Source organism: Mchenga conophoros, linkage group LG20, assembly GCF_057382185.1.
Source record: "Mchenga conophoros isolate Kocher_MC1m ecotype Shallow Benthic linkage group LG20, M_conophoros_male_GT1.1, whole genome shotgun sequence".
NCBI classification, from domain to species: domain Eukaryota; kingdom Metazoa; phylum Chordata; class Actinopteri; order Cichliformes; family Cichlidae; genus Mchenga; species Mchenga conophoros.
Window position 1 is genome coordinate 3,196,659 of NC_140545.1, and position 23,013 is coordinate 3,219,671.

A 23,013-nucleotide genomic window follows, 5' to 3' on the forward strand; every position below is an offset into this window, starting at 1 on the left:
CACAACTGCAAGTGTGCACGTGTGAGAACAGACATTTTTAGTATGAGCGCTACAGAGGTTCAAGCACGTAATGAACCTTTACTTCTCTCTCTCTTTGTCACTAAGAGCAGGCTCTCTCATTCTCCATGTGGGTATCCGTAACAGCAACGAGGTGCTACAGCTGCTCTCACGCCTCGCACTCAAACTGTGAAAACCCCCTCTTCTGGATTGGGAATAATGAAAATGCGTCACAGACAAATATTTTAATCTTGCTGCAAATTACAAACAAAATTCAGTGAGATAAGACACGACTTCTCCTGTGGACACTCTCCAAACAATTCTGTTTCTTAGTGAGTGCTTCATAAAATCTGCCTCCTGGCTCTTATGAAAAAGCAACCGGAGGTGCTCATTCAGACATGAAAGGGACACGTTCAGAGGCCGTCAGAAGGGAACGAATGTCTGAAAGTGGCTTTACAGACACACAGGCTTTTTAAAAAATGCTGTGGAGCTGACCTCTGGAAAAGGGCAGGGCATTGTCTGGCTGGAACACAGAGTCGAACCGTTGCTGGTCAGGTTATAAAGCAGGCAGGAAGTCATTGATGTGTTCAACTCCTTGGCCACACACTCCTTCAGGTTCTCTCTGCTGCATGTAAACTGGCAAGAGAGAAGGAAACAGTTTGTCATTAAAGAGTCAATAATTGGAATCAGCGAGGAAGAGAAGCACATGTTATGCCTTATATTGCAGCACATATGGTGCTGGTTTTAGGAGGCGGTACAACATGTTTGCTGATTATTAAATAACTTTGACCAAGAGATGTACAGCGAAGGACATTTTTGCATAGTTTCTAGTTTTCATTGCTCCTCTCAGGTAAAAATAATGACTATAGGCATGTGTAAATTAACAAAGTCCTAGTAAACAAGGGGAACCTCAAGGGCTGTAAAAATAAGCCAGGAAGCTTCTCTCTTGGCCAAATGTGTTAATCCTCATGTTAAAATGCTCAGCTACACTTTTCATAGTGTATTTACATTCTGGTACAAAAAAAGGTTTGGCCATTAAAGCCACTTTGTAGCAATAGTTGTATCCCATGTCGCTTAACCCATTTTTAGTGGACTCATCTCACAAAAAATCTGTCTTTCTATGTGTTGCAGCCCATCTGAGAAGTTTTGTTTAGTGAAATTCATCTGTTACCTATGAACAAATTAACAGCGTGTATGTGTGTCTGTGCTTTGCATCCTTACCTTTCATAAATAAAGCTTGCTAACCAAAACTTGATAGCATTAGCTGACAACATAGCACTCTGCACCGAGCACTGCGAATACGTTTTAATTCTGGACTTCAAAAATCCGACATGGCACCAACACTCAAGCTTAAAAATGTGTGGTCAGGGGGGCAATGCCCATCTTTTATATAGAGATTTTGCCTTGAGCAGTATTTATGTCAAAATGCTGTATCTGATTATACCCTATATACTAGAAGTTTTCAGTATTCATATAGTCACGCATGTATGGAGCACATATAAAACTGAATGGATCTTTATAATGATCACATGAAGAAAATATTGATTTCTACAACCTCATCCATCACAGTGATAGATTATGATTAATTGCCTCTATCCAGCAACATCCATATAGCCAGAATAGTGCTTAATTACTTTATGTTAAAGTAATGTGTAATAATATTTAAAATAATCAGGAAATAAGTATTTCATGATGCAAAAAAGCATCAAAATTAAGACAGTCCATACCATGTTAGCAAAAGAAGAGATATAGAGGAGGAGGATGGTGAAGACGGCCACCAGTGTGCTGTTTGCTCGAGATCGGACTATTTTCTTGGTCACTGTCTGCAAGGCAGCTGGAAAAAGCTTTGATACAGACAGCAGGGAGAGCATCAGATAAGGGAGAGTTAATGCCATTAGCGATGCTGAAAACATGTAATAATGTCTCTTATCTACAAGAGGAACCACATGATTGGCGAAGGCCTTTGTTTCGTACTTTGATGCAAGAGTAGATGGCACAGACGAAGAGGATGTTGGCGAGGATGACGAAGACGCTAATGTAAAGACCGAGCATAAGCGGCGTTCTGAGGAATAGATGAAAACAGAGTCATTAAGATGTACAACTCTAATGAACTCCTCATAAACGAATCAAGAGCACATTTCCTGTGCACAATTCAGTATAACTGGAAAAGGCAACTTGTCAAAGAGAACTACTTACTTTGGGAAAATAATAACTTGAATGAAGCAGATACAGCAGAAGACAAAAAGTATGCAGGCCACATATCCCCCGAAACGATCGTCAACTTTTTTAGAGTACTACAGAAAAGACAACGAATGAGAAATCAGATGAAATGAATTTACAATTTTTTTCTTTTAGGGACGTTTTGGGGTGAATTTCAATTTAATTTTTGTCAAATGTCAACCTTTTTCTCAAGTTCTTCAGTCTGAAAAGTGAGCAGAAACTTCTTGACATGATCTTTCCTCAGCTGGTCAATGCTGCGCGCATCGATGGCCCGTCCGAGAAACTCATCCACCTCATCCTCGGTGTTCAGTGCCTCCTGAGTACAGCGACTGTGAAGTACAGGGAACAATAGGTCACTGTCATTGCTGCGTGTTTGCTTCACTGTGAAAGTGTGCGTGTGTGCGTGTACATGTTTAGACATCTTTGTGAGGACAGAAAATTGGCACGTTACTACCCTAAGTGTGGAGCAATAGCCACTTATGGGGACAAAATGCCAGTCCCCACGAGGTTGAAGGCGTCGAGGCTCAAAATGTGTTTTAGTGTCAGAATTACAATTGGGTTATGGTTAGGTTTAGGCAAAGGGGAAGTATTATGTCGATTAGATGTCCTCACTAAGACATGAAACGAGTGTGTGTGTGTGTGTGTGTGTGTACATGAGGATGTTGCCCTATGCTGTGACACAGAGGATGACTCAGAGATAACATGGCATTAGTGCGTTTGATGGATCTGACTGTGCAAAACCAACAGTTTACTCTAAAGTTAAACTGCTACAGTGACAGCTGACAAATCAAACACTTGAAACTGGAGCCCACCCAAAAAAAACCCCACTCACTTTTCTTTGCTGGATGCTTCATCGATGCCCTGAGAAAAACAAAAAGAGAGAGTGAAAACAAAAAGAAAAAACAGGATAGAAAAAGAAACAAAGGGAAAGAGATTATCATGTGGTCACAGTACGACTGAAAAATAGACACAGACTCAGACATCTGCACAGCTAATCCCTGTGAGCCAGACTGATGTTTTAATTAATGCTGGGAGGCTTCAAATTACACCCTCTTTGCCCCTAGGGCTGAAACCCTTTGAGATGGAGAAAAAAAAAGAGGAGGAGGGAAAAGAATGTACGAAAGAAAAGGAAATGAGACTTCAAACATAGAGAGAGAGGATGTCAGAAAAAGTGTGTGAAAAAGAAAACATATGCAGCTGCAGACTCATCATATTAGCTCGAATAGTGAACTAGGAATCCTTAAGAGCCCTACAGATCAGTACTTCTTCTCAGGTCCTCGTTGTCTTCTGTTACTGTTTGCCACTCAAATGTATTTATTTATTCACAGAACACTGTCTAATATGAAGCCAAAAGTAAGATGGGAACAAATAAGCGTGTACAGCTATGCCAGCAACTCTGTGAGGCTTTACACAGCAACATAAGGTCACGTCACCAATACTTATCTTAATACGCATGTTAGCATGCAAGTCAGGACAAGGGTAAGAATACTCTGTAACAGTAAGCTAAGATGCCATCTGTAAAAACAGTACCATAAAAATGTAGAAATACAACCCAGACAGATGACGCTACGGCTGAAGTGTCACTAACTTTAGTTCTTCCAGTCGCCACTTGAGGCCAGTTCCAAAAGCGAGTCAAATCTCGTCTTCATGTTAAAATGTCCAACATCACAAATTTAAATAAAGATGTTTGCAACCCGTTATAAAGAATGATTTTGTTCTCCCTTCATAACAATTTTAAAGTTGGAGTGGGGGAGGCGGGGGTCATTTCCTTCAACTATTTGGATTTTCTTAAGCCTTAAAAGAAGAACAGGTGACCTCACAGTAGATATGTCCATCTCTTTTATACAGTCTGTGATACCAACTCTATCCAGATGAAATGTCCACAACAGTATACGCACACATTTTTTTAAACAACCTATTGAAAGTATATTTATAATTTAACTTGAGAGAATGGAGAGGATGAGGAGGTACTGTAGAAAAGTGCATACTGTTCCCTCTGTGTAACTCACCATCTTCTGGTAGGCTTTAGGCTCCTTGTTTCTGTTGAAAGACCTGTCAGGCACCCAACGTGGCATCACTCCCTCTGCAGAATTTGCACGTGTACGCTGCATTTTAGCTATCATGGCTTTCTCTTCTTTCTGGAAGTGAAGAAACCCCAACAGGGTAAGTGCTTTGAAAAATAACGTCTTCTATTCCAGGTGACAACCCATTATATTATTTGTGTGAAATATAGCACTAGTGTGGTATTCAGATGAGGTCAAGCAGATAAGCATGTGCGTGCGTGTGTGTGTGTGTGTGTGTGTGTGTTTGACCATGCACTAACCCTTTTCTGGCTGCAGCCCAGCACCAAGAAGGTTTCAATGTTGTGTTCCTTCAGGTAAGCATTCCTCTCCCCTCCAAATCCTGGCTCCACTTCATAGTCCCCGTTCAGATACTGCAGTGTCGCTTTGGTGATGTGGATACGACTACACACACGCCCACACACAACATAAAGTGTGTCTTAAAACATAAATCCTATGGAAGATTAATCCAGCACGGTAACGAGGTAATTTGGGCAGGACCTACCCAGCCTTTCCCCCAGCCTCCATTTGGTTGGCAAGGGTCACGTCGTTAGACCACACATCAAACTGCCACTTGCGCAAGCCAAGCACCCCGCAGTGAACGCGCCCGCTGTGGATGCCCACCCGCATGTTCACGTTAACGCCTGTAACCTCTCTCACCAGCCTGCAGATGAACACACACACGAACACTGATGTCAAAAGGCGAGCATCACGTTCAGCTTCACAAAGTCTCCTCAAAACCCTGTGTGCCATCCACAGATAAAATATATGCAATAAACAAAGCCTCACATCAGATCCACATATACACAAATAATTAGTCAGAGTTAAAAGTAAAGGTTTGAGACTGTTCTAAAGGCTCTGGTCCAGACAGTTTTTTCCAGTCTTGGTGGATAATAATGTCAATGAGAGCATACAAGCTCTGCCTTCAAACCAAAGAAGCCATCCACCTGCTCTTCAAACCTTCTGTTTGGGAGGTGAACCCAATCACTCACAAGCTGGCTTTAAGAGAGCGTGGCTTAAAGGAAGTGGAGCAAAAGCACTAAGGCTAGGCACCTCAGTATAAGATAAAAAGGGAATATTGTGAATCATGCTAATTACTATAGTTGAGTAAAAGGACAAAAAATGGAAAACCAAGCATAATAAATCGTCTTCAACTTTCAGTGAAATATAACTGTGGCTGTCTTAAGTGTGCATTTTACTCACGAGATAGCTTCAATCATGTCTACTCCCATCTCTACACAGCAGTGGGCGTGGTCAGCACGGGGCTCAGGCAGTCCTGACACACAGTAGTAACAGTCGCCAAGGATTTTAATACGCAGACAGTGATTCTCCTGTAAACAAAGACACAACGCATAAAATGTTAGACCTTCACCTACAGCTGATTCACAGCATGTCAAATAGATTATAAACGCATAATGTGAATGATTTATAAGCCTCGGCAAAGTTCAATTAGCAGGTTACACAATGCTTAAGTATCAGTAAATGCATCATTTTCTATTCGTCATACTAACTAGGACTGAGACTACAGACTGTAAAGATGCGTATGAACCGGTGGTTCAAAGTTTCGCTATGACAGTAGTGGCAGCCAACAGCAAAGCTCACCGAAGCCAGCTTGTCAAAGCGGGCAAACAGCTCGTTCAGCGTCATGACCAGCTCCTGGGCCGTGCACTGAGATGCCAGGCTGGTGAAGCCCTCAATGTCTGCAAACAGTATGCTGCAGGAGAGATGATGGGTATGTGGGGAGGGAAACAGAGAGAGGGGAAGCAGAACAGACAGAGGGAAAGAAAGGGGAGAAAAAGGAGACACAGAATGCAATCAATCAACATGGTGTAGAAAGAGACAGCATGGTCTAGCGGCTCCCTCCTCCTGTTCAACTATCATGTGAGCAAGGGAAAGAGAGGCAGACATTTGTTCGGCTCTGGCTCGCATCATTCAGGCCAATGTAGGTCACCTCCTCCAGCCCTTCCCTCTGAGAACGCCCCCCTCCCCTCCTCTCTACCCCTTGATCCCTCTGTCTGCATGCCTTTCATTGCAAACTTTTGATAGTAATGAAAGGCGAGGATAAACAACACCCCAGACGAAAGTTAGACATGAAGGCAACAGATGGCGCTGTGACCACTGCGAGGTCATCCAACAGGGACAAACTCGCACTTAATTACAGCGGTCAAAGTCTTGTCTGCGTCTACCACTGTGGGCAAGATGAGGCGATGCCATGATGCACCACTTCATCTGTAAGGGACAGAATTAACAAATAAACAAATAAACAAACCTATAGTATTTTCTCACTGGTGGGAGCAGAGCCTAAAGTTGATGCCGGATGGACATTTTTTTTACCCATATTTTGAGATATGCGTTTTTGCTAACACCACTTTTAGTGAACCAGCTTCTTATTCTAAACAGCAGCATCATGAAAAACACATCAGGAGTAACCAGCGCAGTTTTTGGAAGAAAAAGCTCAGGGCTCAGAACTGAGTACTGAGTATGCCATATACTGTAGTTTTACTGGCAACCCAGTAAAACTAAGGTACTGAAACTTCATATACCTTAGTTTTACTGGTTTGCCAGTAAAACTCTATTATTATTCACTCCTGCAGTTACTTATACTTGGCAGGAGTGTTCTGTTTTAGGACTTCCCAGTCCTTCACACACAGAGAGCAAGGAGAAGCACTGGGAGACATGTGGCTACATGAAAAGACAGAGGCTGCGAGAGATGCAAGAATGGAGCGGCATCAACAACAATAGATATGATACGGATAAGCTCAGAAACAGCATAAAAGGGAGTCGCTCAGATGGACATGGGCTGTAAAGTGGCCTGGAGATGCACTGCGACTGTGAGCATGCTAACGTAGCTTAAAAGGACACCTTAATAACATTTGTGATTGCACAGCTCTCAAGTGAACGATCTCATGTGGGCGAGCAATGGGAAGGGATGAGCTGCTTTAATTACTGCTTTACTTAATGCTTTGCTTAATGCTAAATTTGATTTGTCTTTCTAAGTAACTTCGTACAATGCTTGACTAAATATAGTTTAAAATTACAGACCTGTTAGGGTTAAGCTAATCAAAACACTCTGAATATCTTGAGTTTAGTTGTTTTCTAAGTGTTATTGCCTTTTCAAAGCAACCCAAGTATTTTTTATTTTCTAGTCTTGTGTTGAATTTGGATAATGGATTGCTTGTGTAAGTTTATACCTTGGTAGGTCAGTGGTGCTGCAGCTGGGTCACCTATGACAGGAGATCTTTGCTTTAACCTCATTACAATCTCCACGCCACCACAACATGGACAGTGCTGGCTAAACTCTGCTGCAGTACAGCCAATAGAAAGATTCAATCACCTGTTAGTAGTCAGTCATCAGTGATGGATGAGAGTAGGAGGCAGCAAACTCTGAGATCTGTCGGAAATTATTTGCTACAGAAAGCACATCAGCGTCCTGAAGCCAATATTGTTGCTTATGCCGGTGCTGTCAGTGTCAATAACCAGCAACATGCATAATACATGCTCTAAAGGAAATAGCGGTTGGAGGGACTCTGAGGTCGAAGCTAGCTGAGCACTCCCACATTTTTTGAGCCTTATAGTATGTTCGTGCAGAAGCATGTGCGTGCATTCATCTGTCTGTGTTTACCTAACATTGTCGTGTTTTTGAATGTAGATCTTGTGGAACATCATATCTTCCTTCTTGGCACTGATATCAGCCTGCATCTCCATGGCAACGTGATGTGGCAGCACCGACAGCAGTAAGCGCTCCTGAGAGAGAGGTAGAGATGACACAAGAGAATGAGAGAACAGACAGAGAGATGAATTAAAACAGAAAGGAAGATATGACAGTGCACGATAAAGAGAGTTCATTCATTTTCAGCGTTTTCCACTGTTGGAGTGTTTACTGAGTCACCCTGGCTCGCTGGGATCTGCGTGGGAAGGTGTTAGTAAATTAGAGTGGAGCGGAGATACACGTTATACTCCAGAACATATTGTTGACCTCAAAAAGGGAGACAAACAAGTTAGACTAGAAAACTGAGACACTAATTTGTTGCTCTTCTGCATTTGTGTATATGTCTTTCTACAGGACTTGGTCTCAGCAGGTGTCTCTATGTGTGTGCCTGTGCATACCGTGTGCACATAAGTGTACCTGTTGCTGGTTTTCCCTCTGCAGGTGCAGTCTGGCCTGAATGTATCCTCTAGTCTCCTGGAAGGCCTGTCTTTGGGAGACTTCAGCGGGGTAGTGAGTACAGATCCCGATCATGTTAGTGCACAGGAAGATCAGCATATTGGCACTGATCTGAAAACACACAGACAGACACAAAGCGTGAGGTCGAAGCTGAAAAGAAAACAAAAGAGCATCAAACATGTGCAGATCTTGTCATAATAATTCAATAAACTCTGACTGACCTGGGTGAGGTCATTGAGAGAAAATGATAACATGCTATGTCATAGGAATTACTGCAAGGCGAAAGATTCCTCAAATGTCTGAGGGGCCATTAGATATGATCTGGTTAGAGACGATGAGCATGGCCTTGTGTTTGCTTTGCAAAGGATTTTTTTTACACTTGTTCTTAATGGCAGAGAGGAAGCCCAGATTTTTTAATGCTATGAATCAGTGGAGACGCGGGAGGATTGTGTCATTCCAGCTTTTTTTTCTTAAGAGCTAACAACAATATTGTATTTATTGCGCTGAATCCAATTAAAAGGCAAAAACAGGGAGATTATTCCAGCATTTCAAAAGATGACTTTTGTTAAAATCTAAAATCTCCTGGCAAATAGTACAAAGCAGAGAGACAGAACATCTTTTATGCAAGCGGTAGTCTATCTCAATGCGCAACTTCAGATAGAAGCAGACAGATCCATTACTGTAACTTCCTTGTGTGTACCCACTAAGTTTAACAATGAGGCTCTGAGAATGCTCTGCACAGTCTGTATAACATTATCTGTGGCTTGAGTAAATTAAGTTTATCGTGTGCAGTTAACTTTGTGGGGTCATTGACCTTAAAGGCATTCCTCTGTGCTACTCCACTCACTTTTTGTGTTTTCGGATGCGTGCCGTAAGCCAGCGTTTGAGTCTGTTAGTGATTTCTTTTCTCACTAGTCCACAGCCAAGACTGAAGATCAGAAATGGATGCCTTGAGCTCTGGACTTCCCCTCAGCTTAGAAACACGTGGGCATGCACGTTCACACACAAACACACGTCCCCTCCATGTTCAGAAACACACTCCAGCCTGGGAAAGTCACTTGACCTCTGACCACAGCCCAGGGTGCTTCCTCTGAAGATGATATCATCAATAATGAGAACAGGACATGCACGCACTGGACACACTAAAGCCTGAATGTTAAATCTGTCTTAAAGACAACACTCTCAGTGAACTTGAAGATTTGAAAACTTTGTGCCATGGCTGGTATGTCGCCAGACCAGTGTGTTTCTCTGTGCATGCTTGTAATGTGTCTTTATCAGACAGTTGGCGGAACAGAGCCGCTGAACTGGAGATAGGGGCTGATTATCTGTATATGTACATTCACTGCATTTTTTAAAGATGTGTCTCCGCCTTTTCAAAAAGCATCACTGCGCTAGCATCCACACTTCAACCCTCACGCTTGCAGAGTGATGGCAGATCCTCTGCCACTGTCCCCACATAAAGGTTTACAGTGTATACACAAGAGCTTACTATTTGTTGTCACGACAAGGCAGAGATAATCTAACAGCCTGTGCTTGAAATGAAACATAACACCATTACCAAAGGACAGTGGCAGGCAAATTTGGTTCATTTTGTTAAGTGGCCCTTCTAAGATACAGGACCTTCTGCAACTAACTGACCATACTTCTCAACAATGCACATGTTTCAGAGATTCGAGCTTTCCATGTGAGCAATTTTAATCCATATATTATTCCTAGAAAAGAAATTAACTGATAGTCTGGCTATGCACGCATAAAGACTCTCAGTGCAATGATGTGCTGGGATAGCGAGGATAGGCATTTATTTGCAAATAGGATGCAAATGTATGTGCAGCATTTATTGAAGCTTGCGAAAGCCTTAAAATGCAAGAGGGGACGAGGCATTCAGGACTATTAAAACCTACTGACTGCATGTAGAAGGGTAGTGCAATATAACAGCCGGATAGCTATAAATGAGTGAAAGTGAAGTGTGAAGAAACATGATGAACAAAGCTTGTATTAATGCCAACTTATATGCTTAGAGATTAGAGGCAGACACATTCACAGAGACTTTTGAATAAATCTTGTGCGTGAGCGTGTGTGTGTGAGTCCTTTTGGACTGGCAGCTCTTTGATCCTGAAGCTTGTTGTGTCTGCTGCTGCACTCATATCACCCAGAACTCCAAATCTAGCACAGACCCCCGGCTGACACTACCCTGCCTAAACAGTGAAGACAGAAAAGCAGCTTCTCTCCATTAACACTGAGCCAGTCTCTTTATAACGACTAATCTGGATTTAGAGTATATTCCACTGATGCCTCCTGACCATTTTTCCTGCAGACTTTTGGCTCTTAAAGATGAGCCTGCCTACACATCTACTTAGGCAGGCACTTTTGGCGGTGAAGTTAAAAGGAGACCAAACATTGGCTTATAAGGTGCGGTTCACAGCAAGGTGCTTTATAAAGTTAAAAAAAGAAAAAAGGATAGCATGCTAATAATCAAATGAGGGAATGGGGATGGAAAAGATCTCTGCTTGGCAAACACACACTAAATCCATTCTATCTTTAATAATATCCCACTGGACAATTCCCTCATGCTCAAGCATGCTGGAACACACATGTGCCCAGATCGAGTTATGACAACAACATCCTTATCCATTTTTTAAGAGATAAAAAGTAACAAAAAGAGATAAAAGTGAGATAAAAGTTCTTCTGATCAATAAAATAAAGTTTTGTGGCATTTGACAGCACATCTACACTGTACAGGCATTACTTTTGCTCTTTTAGCTAAGTGAAGGCAACAGTAAACCACAGAGTGGTCATATTAAATTGTAACTATAATCATGGACAATACACCGAGGGTAGCTAAAAACTAGGACCTGTCAATCACAGATACTAAAATAAGCCAGCTGGTTAAAGGCGCTTTTCTTTTGGTCGGTGCTTGGATTCATGCAGTTGTATCTAAAAAGCCTGAAAGAAAAGTTCAGATATTTCACTAACCCTGAGCAAAAAAGCTTAAACTTTAAAAGGCCAAAGTGCTACATCCCATAAGTCAACACTTGGGACACTGACTGCAGTTGACATGGGGACTAAACTCCAGCACATGACCTCTGATAGGCATCTGGAGCTTTTCAAAATGTCTTACAAAGATAAATGGCAGAGCCCAGTCACACGCTGCTGATCATAGCCTGCAAAAACACAAAACAACATGTAGTACCACTGTAGTAAAAATAGACAATACTGTCCCATTTTGTTTGCCTACACCTGATCTAATCAGCTGTCACTAAACTGTGTAATTACTCATTTAAGAAGGATGCTATTCCTTATAAAGACAGATGTTGCTGAAGGGTGGGGGTGCCTTCTTTGCCATCTTGGGCTCTTGCCATCTGGAATCTGAGCTTTGTTTTTGTCATGACTCCGGCCAAACCAAAATTGGTCTCAGGCGACCAGTGAGGCCACGGAGTAATCTTTGTGAAACGCTGAAGCAAATTCCGCGAAGCTAAATAGAGCTGGACCCAGGCCGCACATCTGCCAGATAAACAGATCCTGAATTAATACTTACATGAGGAAAATAAAACACGTGGAAAATCTCCCAGCTATCCTGGAATTACTATAACAAACTAACCGCCAGCTTAAACTACCCGCTCACTTCTTTTAATACCAACAAGTTTTTCCACAAATCAAAACACTGTGAAGCTTGTTTGTCCCTCATTTTCAATTTACTGTTAGCAGGCTGAACTACAAACTACCAGATAATATTCCTTGTTGAGTAAAACATACAGTACAAGTAGCTTGCCGTAATTACACTAATCTTCTTTTGCCACTTTATGTTATCTATGGAAGCTCAAGACAGACATGAAGAAAGTCTAAGACAGCAAGTGATATCAAGTCAGTAAAGTCATAACGATTTTAAAGAAAAAATAACAGTAAACGAGAGACACATGGATTGGTAAAGTTGGACACAAATAAGAAGTGAGTGGTTAATGAGAACATTGATGTTCCCTCAACAAAGAATAGCAGACACACAACTTTTAGCAATTACTTCCTTTTTGTTAAAAAAAATTATATCATGTAACATCTCCAGTTTGGGTTTGCTCCAGGACCCTTTATTTGCCCCCCATTTCCTCTCTTCCCCAAGATTTTCTGTCTCTATAAAAGTTCAGAAGTGTTACGAGCAAGTAAATGGCCTCATCGGTGCTGGAAGTTATATTCAATTTAAAGATGCAGTCAAATTAATAAAAATTAAAGACCATAAAAAGTGGAGACTGTTCATTTCTTGGTAATTGAGCAAACTCACAAATTCAGCAGAGGATCACACAAAGCCCCCCCCCCTCTTTTTTGTAAACATTTTGTCAACATTACCATAACAACTGCTGTTCTCATTTACTTACTGAATTATCACTCATTACGTAAAAGAATTTTAGCTCCAAGTTGTGGTTCAAATCACACAAGCTGCTGTGTGTCTTCGTTGCTCAGAGGTCTGGGGTCAGTGTGTAGAACTAGACTCAACCCTCTCCAGCTTTCCAGCTGTGTCCTTGCTAACCCTCCACTTCCTGCCTGCTCAGACCCTCACAGGCACAGCTGCAATTAAAACACGGCAGCTGAAGGAACACAGAATCTGACAATTAGACTATCCAACCAACCAACCGGCAGTTCACTTTCCTCCTCCCAAAGACTGAGCTGTGTGACAGAGGTCAGACCTTGAAGTGTGTGAGTATGAGCTGAACATCCAGGAATTCCCGCTCGAGCTTCTATTTCATCTCTGTTTGCACATAATGTAAAACATAAAGGCCATTGCATCTCTAGAGAGACCAATGTAACATTGATATCGAGGCATTGCTCAAAAGAAGGAAAATGGCTCTGTAGTGCAAATCCAGAGCACCGTGTTTGTGTAATACATGGTAAGTTTGTTATTTTTTGGGTAAGACTGTCTTTAGGCTGGAGTGAGAGAATTAAAAGGGGGAAACATTAAACAACTTTAAAATAAATGTGCACAAAGGTCAAACTAAACATGCATGAGTTCAGTTTAACTGTTCAGTTATATAAGCATGTGCTCGCCCACTGTCCCGCCCTGCTCTCGCTCAACAACATCACACACCGCTGGCTTTTACTAAGTATGCAGATCAATACTGGGACAAGAACAGGTTATAGTTTAAACAGTGAAGACTTGTCTTTCACCACTTGCTCGGTCAAGGATGAGCTGATACTGAACTCATGCATGCATGTAAGACATTTGCCTCCTGGGCTGATTTCTGGAAATGCCATGTGGCACGTTTATGAAGCCTAAAACATGAGCATCGTTTCAGAATTTGAGAATAGATGTATAAGTAAATACAATTTTAGAGAAACGCAAAGAAATGTACAACAAGAAATGTCCTGGTCACCTCTGTCCATTTCAACAGGAAGCGACTGTTTATTTTATCTTCCATATTCACAGAAGTTATATAATAATTAAACTAGAAACGTAGCATAAAACATATATTTTCTGAGCTTTTTGCACGAACACAAGACAGAGCTCACCTTGATTTGGATTAAATCTGATGATGTGAATTATAATCATGGGCCTGGGGTATTGTTATTATATCTGATGACATTCACTTAAAATGTGAAAAAAAGCATACTCAGAGGCCCAGTCATTTAAACCTAAAAAAAATCTATACACACTGGATGACATGAGCTAAAAGATCTGCTCTGGTCAGCTGGAACACAGTATTGCACAGCACAGCGCATAAATGAGGATCTATGTAGTCTATTACATTCGACATGTGTTCTTCCTATTTTATTAGAAAGAAGGTGTTGCCTATTTGTACACTGATAGCAAACATGTTATTACAGCTTCACCCTATCAGTACCTCCTCACTCCAGCCTGACATATGTCGCCTCTGTTACAGTTTTGTAACTGTAACCAAGTTAGCCAGGATAACAGGACAGTTGGCTAGTGTAACTGTGACCTTTGACAGAGACCCATTCACCTTCCTGTCACGAACACTGGGATCGGTACTGCACTCAACAATATCCAGAGTAAAACCGCCTTTAAAAGCTTAGGGGCATACATGCCGCACAGATGCACATTTAACACCACTAATGGATTCCTAATATATATCTCTTGGCTGTCAGCCATGGCAGTTCAGCTTCAAATCCCTGTATTTACTTTTGCAGGGAGCCAAGTTGTTAGTAAACCATGAACTGTTATTAGAAGCCTGCACTTCCTCCTGCCTGACTCACACAGCTATTATTAGCCTGGCTATTATTTCCCTTATCACTCTCTGTATTTTAACAGTAATGTTTCACTTATTGTCAATCCTAATTTCTCCCACCCATGGTGATAAAAATTATCCGGGTTCGCATTGTTGCCTTTGGCTGTAATACAATAACTGGATGAGTCACAACTTCCTCACTCTCTGATAGGGTGGCGTCGGGAGTAAAGGGGGTGAGGGGTGGGCGGGTGGGGTCTTTTATTTCAGCTACTGAATTGTTTGGGAGGTGAAGTACCTGACGATGAGTTCTCACCATCTGACAGCAGCAAAGGGAGGGAGGCGCTCCGAGGCCTGCAAGTGAAGCTGATAGACAGATCGTGTATTGCACTTACTGTGGCCAATGCAGTAAGTGCAATACTATGACTGTAAAACACGTATGTAATACTGGACATGCGATTGGCTCCAAACAGCTCAGGCTGAAAATGAAGGCTTAAGTCTTTCTGGCTGCTCATTTAAGTATATGAACAGCAGCAAATAGTAGAGTGGTGTAAAAAGTGTTGGTATCCTATGCATGAACACATACTGAAGTCATGCTCACTATGTCTTTAATGAAATCTTTCACCATGTCTGATCATTTTCAAATGATGTAATCTCATAGTTATTTACACAGGGTCATACTGCTGACATGTTTAATGTTTTAATGACTTTGGCAACAATACACATCTCTATTTGTCTCATGATCATGCGTGAATAAAAATGCAGTCTGACTGACTGAATAAAGTGGCAGAGCTATGGGGACACTGACTGACTTTACATCCATGTCTAACTTTGTTTTGGGGTTTTCTTTGTTTGTTTTGTTTTTCTGTACTTAACTTGTATTGTATTTTTAAGTGCAAATGTGTAATGTGTAATATTTTTGAACCGATGACTCAAGAACATCCGAGCATCACAGCTGGTACCATCTAAATTCAAGACGATCTCTATAATTTTCATTTAGCAGCAGAGAGCAGAGGCTGTTCCCTACACGTGAATATCAGACATAGCGCCCGTCATAATTCAAAGGGTTAAAGTAGCTGAAGTTGTAGCTGCTTTTGGATTTTCTTATGCAACACAAATGTTCTGGCATAAATGCATTATGCATGCCTCGGTCATGCTTGCAACATTTCATTGACAAATTTCACCAGTGTTAAGCTGAAGGATCAGTGTGTTTCCACCACTCCCACATTCGCCGACCCCAAAGCAATTTGGCAAAAGAAACAGGTTCTTCCTCAGGTGTCGGATCACCACACAATCAGCAGAGTGCAGACTGGTTGTGCTGATGTGTCAAGGGGTAGTGTTTTTCACAGCTTCCACTGCTCTGTGAAAGAGTTGGTATTTGTCTATGGAAATATTTGTTTGTTTCTGCAAACAAATGAAAATGTGTAGCCTCGACCCACATATAATACAATACAATCATAGATCTTGGAAACACTGATCCAATGAAACAATGGTAGAATAAGGAACATGACCTCCCATACGGAGTATGGCTATAATAATGCCAGCTGTTACTTACTTTCAACCACCAAGCAAGTGCTCAGCACTATGAGCTAAAATTATAATCTTAACTTGACTCTTTTCACTCTCTGTTTTTCTACACCAATCTGCAACTGATCATTAGTTATTATTAATCTCCGTCTCTCTTCGACAGTATGTCTTTTTGTCCTGTCTCACGGCAGATAGCTGCCCCGTCCGATCAATCAGAGGTTTGTTCCTGTTAAAAGGGAGTTTTTCCTTTCCTCTGTTGCCAAGTGCTTGCTCATAGGGGGTCGCTTGATTGTTGGGGTTTTCTTTGTATTATTATCTTTACTTTACAACATAAAGCACCTTGAGGCGGCTATTGTTGTGGTTATATAAATAAAGCTGAATTGAATTAAACCCCCAAACTTATTTGATTATTGCACAATTTTATTGAAAACTACAGTTGTGTTTCTCTCTTTTTCATGTCCACACGCTAGAGCAGGGATCTGAGATTATAATGTTAAGTATCCAGTAGCCGAGCAGAAATGTCAGAAAGGCCAATCACAACAACTAATACTGACAGGAAATGATCATTTATATTTGGCGCCAGCAGATGTGAAGACCTGGGAATGAAACAGCTTGCACAACACATAAGTTCTCATAACAGACTTCACACCAAACCCAGTTAAAGGGATGAAGCGTGGAAAAACCCAGTAAGCAGAAGATGAGGAAATAATACATTTACTCTTCAGTTGCCAAGTTAATACACGGAAGGGATTTCAACCCATCAAATATCAAAGAAGAGTTTCCAACAACTTGAGCCGAACTCAGACAGCATGTCATCCACATCAAAGCCTTTTAAAGAAAAAAGTAACTGTGAGCAATAAAAGTGAAGACAAATTAAGCCATCTGAACTGTTCTGAAGTAAAATGTATGGATGCGATACAACGTGTTATTATGAGAACAGCTTAATCACTGAGGACTAACATATATAACTTATTTGTTAACTGACAGAGAAGCTTTAGAGTTTAAGGGATACAGCTTGTTAATCTCTCACAGGCACTGGTTTAATTTGGAAATCGTCAGTTGGATAATAAATCTGATGTTCTGAGATGCTATGCTTCTTCCTCGTTCGAAAACTAATTAAAAAGGACAAAGCAATGAAATGTTAGTGATTTGTGAGAAAAAGGAAACCAATGATGTCCAAAGTGCCTTTTGAGCCACAACAAAACACAATGAACAAAGCCTAAAAATTATGCAACACATTCCTGAGAGAATGTTGCACAAATGTTGTGCAGACAGTCTTTTTAAATCTTAACAGGCAGCACTACCTGTAAGACTGACAGAAGTTCACCTGAACCCTGAATCTGCAGGGCAACGGCACAACTTGCTTCTTCCTGAAACAGTCTCACCTTTGTCTCTTTGTAGTTGTCTCAGGAGGCTCTTCAGAGCAGAAGAGCACAGTGAAATGTGGAGATCTATGGATGGAAGCAATCCCCATGAGTAGGGTGAGCTCAGTCTCTGTCGGCTATGAAATAAAAGGCCACATCTGAGAGGGATTTTGTAAGAATGGAATTATGACTCAGAGAAAAAAAAAGAGTGGAGAGAGAAAAAAAGAGAATAGCAGCTCATTTAAAGCATGGTGAGTCAGCCTAGTATTATTTCATGCTCTCAATCCGTGTCTGTCCCCTTGTCACCAGCGTAACCTCCGCACACCCCTCACCCCTCCTGCTTCATAGTGGAGGTCCCTCACAAAGACCACTTTTGTCCTCGTTATCATCGGTTTCACATCTTCTCAGCTCTAATTCTGCATGAATATCTCTGCAGGAAAAATACAAACGGCTCAGGCACACAATGGGGTGGAGGTCGATAAGGTCCCAGAAGCAGAGTAACCGAGGTTTGTAAGGGCTTAGCTGTGTGATACAGACACAGTGACAGACTGAACGTTATTCCTTAATATTCATACAACTGAGAAGTACCCGAGAGCTGATTAAATGAAAGAATATGTCATTTTTTAAAGCTAAAAACAGAAATCTTGGTCATGAAATCCATATAAATTTGAGATGATAAATGCAAAAAATGAGTGTGCTACACTGTTATACAACAACAGAATTGAAGGAAAAATGTGATTTCCTCCATGTTTAGTAAAGCCAAAAAGAGATTGGAACAGTCTGATGTCCATTGATTGTTTAGAAAACTGGAACATGTTGTGTTGAGGGTCCAGACCCTCAGGCAAGGTAGCAGGACATCATCAGAAGACCAATGCAACAGCCAGGGCCAGAGCTAAACAGGACATCAAACCAACGGGCCCGTAGTCACGTTGTACACTCTGGGACATGAGCACTTAACACATACCCTCAATGTACCAGTAGAGTTATGTCAATATTGCCTTCTTCATAATGGCTGCACATTCATCTGGTTGATTAATAGTCATGACTGGTGGAGAAAGACAGTAACAGAGGGTCAGACCGCACATGTTTTTGAACTTATCTATTTTTTTAATTTAAATTTAATACATTTATATGGGAAAAGCTATATTTAGAAATTAAAAACATAAAAAAAAATAGTCCATATCAGATCTGGAGGTGATCAGCTCATGGCACTGCTGTGGTGTTACTGAAGCCCATGCTGCTTTGATTGCTGAGCTCAGCTCTATTTCTAGTTTGGATCTTTTTAATGTTCCTCTTGACCATATTCCGTATGGAATATCAGGCAAGTTGGCTTACCAATTAAGTACAATAACGACATGGTCAGCAAACCAGCAGTAATTTTGACACTGCGGGCAGCTGCCAAGTCCTGCTGGAAAAGGAAACCAGCATCTCCATAAAACTGCTCTGAAAAGGCCTGGTAGGTGGCTGCACATGCCATGACACACAGAGCAATCATAGATCATAGATAGTGGTAACTTCATACTGGACTTTAAACACCTTGGACTTTGTTCTGCTCCACTCCTCCTGCAGTTTCTGGGACCGTGACTTCCAGCAACAGCCCACGCAAAAAAACTTGTTATGTGTTTGTTAGATGCTCAATGGGTACTAGGTGGCCCAAAGTGTGCCAAGAAAATGTTAATCACATCATTACACCACCAGGGTGGATGTCAAGAAGAAACCATTTGTGGTGGGGCATTGGTGAACAGTTTACAGATCATCTGAAGGGCCAGGTGCAACTCTTGCATAGGGGGTGTAGCTCAGTGGTAGAGCATTTGACTGCAGATCAAGTGGTCTCTGGTTCAATTCCAGATGCCCCCTATAGAGCCACCAATGGAAAAGACAACTCTGAGAACTGTGAGAGCAGTTGAGATCTGAAGGGGACCTTAGCTTTTTTTTTTTTTTTTTTTTGGAAGACCTTCCAAAAGTCCAAAGAACAATTGCCGAAAACAATTTCTCAACTGAAATCTCCTGAAACTGTCCCTCCCAGCTGCCTAAACACTTGATACAATAAAGAATGGCTCACTATTTTCATGACAAATTCTGGGCCTAGCAAATCATGCAGCAGAAACTCAGATTCATCAGACCAGGCAACAATTTTTAAAGTAATCTGTTGTTCAAACTTTAGAGATGGATGAATGATGGATGCATGAAAAATCCCAGTAGGTCAGTGGTTTGAAATATTCAGCCCACGTGGCACCATCAACCATGCCACATTCAAAGTCACTGAAATGACCTTTCTTCCTTTCTGATGCTTAGTTTTCACATCAGTGGGTCACCTTTACCATGTCTACATGCCTAAAAGCATTGAGCTGCTTCCATGTGATTGGCTGATGATAGATGTTTGCGGTAAATAAGGAGGCGAACAGGTGAACCTAAAGTTCTCTAAATACAGTTTTCAACCATTTTCTCTACTCGACTCTTGGCTGTCTAGGATATCAGCGAATAAAGATATAGGATAAAGAAGTCTTTTGACCTCTAATTATGCAGACCTATTCCAGTAGAGTCCAATAATATAAAAATACAAATTAAAGACATGTTGGTGAGATTGATTCACTACAAATCAAAAGAATTTCAAACAGCTTGCTTCTGTTTGGCAGATATAATCTAGACTCTAGACTGCATGTCAAAGTCTCCTTGGGCAGGATACCGAACCCCACCAAATCCCACCAAACCCACTAAACGCCACCGACCCGCTGAACCCCTAAGAGAAAGTGTGTGAATGTGAGATTAAATAAGCTTAGACATAGAATAAGCAGTTGTGTGAATGAGGCTTGTAGTAAAAAAGCGAGTGCTCACATAGAGTAGACAAGCACTATATAAGAACCAGTCCATTTTCCGTGTATATAAAAAACAACTAAACACACTGGCGTTGTGGAAAGTTGGCTGTGACTTTGACATCTATCAGCGTATAACATGAATTTAATGAAACGAAGGTTGTTCGGATTAATAGCTGATAAAAAAAAATGGTTTGCTGCAGGTCTGAAGGACATCCACTATTTCTGTACTGGAGGTCTACTTTGTTTACAAAACACTACGTACAGTTTAATAGTGCAGTCGGTGCACATCCACTTAATGCAAACACAGTGTAAATTGTGATAAAATCAATGAGTAACTGACAGCACATACAGAAGGAACCAACATACAAAAGTGATGAAGAAATATTTCCAGTGTGCTGGGAGCTGAAGTCATTGTAAGTGCCTAATCCTGTTTTGTTTTTCCCCACAGCTTCCAGTATGAAGAAGTAATCATTCTGTTTTCCATAAAATTCATTGCACAATCTGAGCATCCCACCCCACCCCATTTCATTTTACTACAGTACAATAGCCTCCTTGTTTTAGGGACTGGCGGCCTGGATGGCACCATGCTACATTATCATGATATTCCTCCACAGTGTAGCTAAATGGGCTCATTCAACCCAGATGACCTTCTACAAACCCCAAAAGAGCTGCTGGTAGCTGCCCTACAGCACATAATGTAAGCTCATTAAAAATCTCATTTGAAAACTGCTGAGATCTACAGTAGCATCTACTTTTAGTACATCACCTTTGACATGGAAAAGTGGTTAAGAGCCTTTAAAATGCTTTGTCCTATATTGATGGAAAGAGAAAGTAGGCCGTTTCCACTGATGAGTACAGTAACAACATTGTACTCCTTTGTGTCGTGATAATAGCGGGCCCAGACTAACACAAATCAACAAGTGTGAGATGTTTTGTCTTGTTTACTCACAAATTTTAAGAACATTCATACACAGGCAGTTACTGGGAATAATACTGGCTCAGCTTCAAAACATGGACGTGACCGTCGCTATCTTTTTGAAAACAAATCCCCAGTGGCTTCCTGTAAAAAAGAAATTGGTCCATGTAACCGTATTCCTGTTTATGCATGTATTTATAAAAAGACTTACCGTATTTCCCGGACTACAAAGCGCACCTGAATATTAGCCGCACAAGCTAAAATCAGGGGAAAATCCTGTTTTGTACATACATTAGCCGCACCTGACTAAAAGCCGCAGGTGTTTCAATGTTGACTTATCATATGTAAGAGAATATGCACAAAGGGAATTGTCAGGAAAGAGATGGCTGTTTGGAGACACACCCCTTTTATTAATATTTTGAAAAACAAGTTATGGGTACATATTTGCACATGTAGTACATAACAGTAACCTATAGCACACCAGAAAAATAGATTCGGACTACCTTTTAGGCTCAGGTGCAGTGACACAGCTTTAACAAGAAGAAAAGTCAGTCATTCACCATCTTTCTCTTCTTCCTGCGCACTAAAACCACCAAAGTCCTCTTCTCCAATGTCGGAAACGAACAGGCTCAGGATGGCTTCGTCATCCACTCTCCGCTTCTCTCCTTCGTTGTCACTTTCAAAACCAAAGAAATCCTCGTTGTCAGTGTCAGAGTCGAACACCCTCAGAAGGGCCGTGGCGGTGTCCTCCTCTCCATCATGCAGCAGTCCAGCCCTTCAAAATCCGTTGGTGATCGTGGATGTTTTCGCACTTTTCCACGCTGTCAGAATCCACCGGTGGAGTTGGGCATAACTTGCTTTTCGCAAGTTTATCGCCGTTCGTCATCCACGCCTCCCGCTGAATGCGTAGCGCTACTTTGAAGTTTGTTTTTCGCGCTACTTCGTACGGCACTACGTTGCCTGGCGGACGGACATGTGACTAACATACCACTCTTGAACCCCGATCCTTCCGCCAGGCAACGTAGTGCCGTACAACAGCGGAACAAACAAAACAAATCGTCTTACGATATCACAAAAATCATGGAAAATCCATAGAAAAGCCGCACCTGACTAAAAGCCGCAGGGTTCAAAGCTTGTGCAAAAAGTAGCGGCTTATAGCCCGACAATTACGGTAATTGTGATGTTGAACCAAAACAAAAAACTTGGAGTTCTGCAAAATGCGTCATTACTACCATTGGATATCCAATAGGAGTAAGCCAAACAAAAAAGCTTCGGACATATTTCTTTGTTAAGGGACAAATTTAGTTTTAGGGTGAATTTTTAGGGGAATTTTGAACAAAGACACACATTTAAATTCTCTCCTAGGCTGCTAGTGTCATACTAGTAACTAGGATTCATCACGCCATAGGACCTGTTCCCACTGATATTCCAGGCCAGCTCTTGTGCAATTTGTCATACCTCAGCCTTTTCTCCTTGTTTCTTTTCCTTTCCTTTCCTTGAGACATTTCCTTGTTTCTGCCTTTTCATTAAGAATAGCTTGTTGGCAGCCACCCTTCCACTGAGATCATTTGTGATGGCGAACAGTTGAGGGATCATCTGCTAACGGTTTGGAGCCCGGTACTGCTCTCGTGTAGGGGGTATAGCTCAGTGGCAGAGCATTTGACTGCAGATCAAGAGGTCTCCGGTTCAAATCCGGATACCCCCTGTAATAGCTCAAGAGGGGGAAAAGAAAAAAATATTGGGGGGAATCCTGGCGAGCTGTTGCTCAAGACATCCTAACT

The 23,013-nt window shown here is 41.5% G+C and overlaps 1 protein-coding gene and 2 non-coding genes across 3 annotated transcripts in view; 2 read left to right on the forward strand and 1 right to left on the reverse strand.

The window, feature by feature from the left end:
* Positions 1 to 23,013, reverse strand: part of LOC146550083 (adenylate cyclase type 6-like) — a 33,063-nt gene that overhangs the window by 5,135 nt on the left and 4,915 nt on the right. The window contains exons 4-16 of the mRNA XM_085259680.1: positions 8,404 to 8,553; positions 7,900 to 8,021; positions 5,880 to 5,991; positions 5,481 to 5,608; positions 4,783 to 4,941; positions 4,541 to 4,682; positions 4,227 to 4,355; positions 3,050 to 3,078; positions 2,399 to 2,546; positions 2,194 to 2,291; positions 1,972 to 2,059; positions 1,725 to 1,841; positions 493 to 633 (exon numbers count right to left, since the gene is read on the reverse strand). Of these exons, the coding sequence (XP_085115806.1) occupies positions 493 to 633; positions 1,725 to 1,841; positions 1,972 to 2,059; positions 2,194 to 2,291; positions 2,399 to 2,546; positions 3,050 to 3,078; positions 4,227 to 4,355; positions 4,541 to 4,682; positions 4,783 to 4,941; positions 5,481 to 5,608; positions 5,880 to 5,991; positions 7,900 to 8,021; positions 8,404 to 8,553 (1,563 nt within the window). The remainder of the gene's footprint in view (positions 1 to 492; positions 634 to 1,724; positions 1,842 to 1,971; positions 2,060 to 2,193; positions 2,292 to 2,398; positions 2,547 to 3,049; positions 3,079 to 4,226; positions 4,356 to 4,540; positions 4,683 to 4,782; positions 4,942 to 5,480; positions 5,609 to 5,879; positions 5,992 to 7,899; positions 8,022 to 8,403; positions 8,554 to 23,013) is intronic.
* Positions 19,286 to 19,357, forward strand: trnac-gca (transfer RNA cysteine (anticodon GCA)). The gene has a single exon. It is a non-coding gene; the product is annotated as a tRNA-Cys (tRNA).
* Positions 22,866 to 22,937, forward strand: trnac-gca (transfer RNA cysteine (anticodon GCA)). The gene has a single exon. It is a non-coding gene; the product is annotated as a tRNA-Cys (tRNA).